The 2,238-nt window shown below is 45.3% G+C and overlaps 1 protein-coding gene across 4 annotated transcripts in view; it reads right to left on the bottom strand.

Moving 5' to 3' along the window:
• Window positions 1-2,238, bottom strand: part of NLGN4X (neuroligin 4, X-linked) — a 341,308-nt gene that overhangs the window by 290,604 nt on the left and 48,466 nt on the right. The window contains exon 2 of one of the 4 annotated variants that reach the window (XM_006901780.1): window positions 527-557. The exons of the other annotated variants lie outside the window; for them this stretch is intronic. Within the exon in view, the coding sequence (XP_006901842.1) occupies window positions 527-557 (31 nt within the window). The remainder of the gene's footprint in view (window positions 1-526; window positions 558-2,238) is intronic. 4 annotated transcript variants of the gene reach the window in all.

Raw genomic sequence — 2,238 nt, 5'->3', positions numbered from 1 at the left:
TAATAATTTTTTTTAAAAAAAAGAACATTGTCATGTCAACTCAGAGAGGTGAGGTCACACAATGAAAGGTGAGCAGTTCCAAACTATCTAGATGCACTACACAGGACAAAGGCCAGTTGGTGTACAGGAGAAAGAAGACCACAGGCGGTCCGATTCTACAAGGATGGCTGCCAAGGAAACCCTTTATGTGAGGATAATGATGATGACATTTTCAAGTCAGTTGTGAGGAAGTGTCATGCCATGGAATGACCAATGAGGGACAATAACTACAGAGATCATTCCAGAGATACAAAAACACGATTGGAAGACGGGTGGGCGTTACTGCCATGAAGATCGTTGGCAACCAGCAAGTCCAAATGGTGGTAAGCTTGTTGACTCCCACATTCCCTCCAGCATTCGGAGGTATGGAGGGACGGTAGGAGAGAAAATCTGGCAGCCTGTAGCCCTCCCTCTCTTCTAACATCTAGAAAGTGCCCCTTCGGAACTACAGTAGTCAAGGTACTACTGGTCCTCTTCTTGTTCTGACCTAGCCTCATCTTGTCCCTTCTCTGCTCCTCCTCTCAATTTCTTGCCCTGTTCTGAAATCACAACCAAAAGACAAGAGGTCTGTGTTGACGTCTTGGGGATGTCCATGGTGCTAGGACATATAGTAGGTCAAGTAGGTCCTACCGACCAATGTCTATCCTGTGGATTTGACTTGTAGCTGACCCTGGGTGTTAGTGCAATTAGGCTCAACAGGTTTTTCATTGGCTCACTTTTCAAAAGTAGAATGGAAGGACATTACCAGAGGTACCTTTAGGTGGGTATGAACCTCCAGTCTTTTGGTTAGAAGTTGAGTGTGTTCACTGTTCCCATCTTTAGTTGTCAGCAAATCAACTCTACCTCATAAAGAGAATATGGACAACAGATGAAACCCAGATCTACTTCTGTGCCATCCTCACAATCTCTGCTGTGTTCAAGCCCATGGTTGCGTCCTTCCCCACTCTATAACCTTCAGATACATAGGTGGCTCTCAGCTCTGGTGCACAGGTGCCGTCGGCAGATGGACCGATGAGAAAGACCTGTCCAAATGTCTGTTATTCTATCCAATTTCTCTCGGAGCTTTTTCTTGTGCCATGATCTCACAGGAGAAAGGTCATGGTGGGGAGCTGAGAGAGACACAGTGCCAGAACGTGCTGGTAACCTAAATGTCTAATTTGCGACTGAATTGATGGTACACAGGAAAGGCAGGCTGGCCAAATGTAAAGCATTTCTACCTCCCATGCAGCACAATGCAAACTCTGGAGGCGGATTCTATCGTCAGCACAGTTAACCCAAACTCGGCTATGTGCAGGAGATGGAGCTATTGGAGGAGAAGCCTGGGAACTCTCCTTCCATGACAGCGTCCAGCCTCCGAAACCCAAGGAAGAGTCCAATGAGGCACAATTGACTTGACGGCACAAATGACTTTTTGAGTTAAGTCCAACACACAACAGTAGTAGCAGATGTTAAATGTCATAGAGTTGGAGACAATACAAAGCAACCAATCGTATGAGAGAACACGGTGCTACTTGGTCTTGAATGCTTGAATCCATTGTTGCATTTAGCATATGAGTCCATCTCAGAGAGGGCCCCTCTCATCGTTATTGCCCTTCTGGCCATAGTAATCAAGAGGTCCTTTTCCAGCAAGTCGTCTTTCTTGATGGCATGGGTAAAGGAAGTGAGCTACCATCTCCCGCCATTCTTATTTTGAAGGACTCTTTTAAGACAAGTCCATTCCTTCTTCTGACAGCCCATGGTGCATTTCAGAGTCCTCATACACCCCAGAGCTCGAAGGTATTCCTTCCTCTTCTGTTGTCCTATTTCATCGTCCAGCTTTCATTTGCACAGGTGGCCAATGAAAACAGTATGGCTAAGGTCAAGCACACTTTAGTCCTCAAAGTGGTATCCTGGATTTCTCAAGCTATGAAGATCCTTCGATGTAGACTTTGTCAAATGCAATATACCCTTTGATGTCTTTGATAGGCCATCACATAGAGGCTGACGGGCAATACAAAGGGAATGAAACTGTTGACAGCTTTGCTGTGTTTTGCTTTTGATTTGCTCTCTCTCTCTTTCTCTCAGAGTCAGCCACAGTTTGTTATGATCCACACAGTCAAATGCCTTTGCATAGTCAATGAAGCACAGATAGACATTCTTCTGGAATTCTCTGCTTTCAGCTAAGATCCATCTCACATCAGCTACAATATCCCTAGTAAC

The sequence above is a fragment of the Elephantulus edwardii genome, unplaced genomic scaffold (assembly GCF_000299155.1).
Source record: "Elephantulus edwardii isolate Elephantulus edwardi_28Jun2011 unplaced genomic scaffold, EleEdw1.0 scaffold00344, whole genome shotgun sequence".
In the NCBI taxonomy this organism is placed as follows: domain Eukaryota; kingdom Metazoa; phylum Chordata; class Mammalia; order Macroscelidea; family Macroscelididae; genus Elephantulus; species Elephantulus edwardii.
The sequence above is the reverse complement of the archived record's forward strand: the minus strand, read 5'-3'. Positions and strand labels throughout refer to the sequence as shown.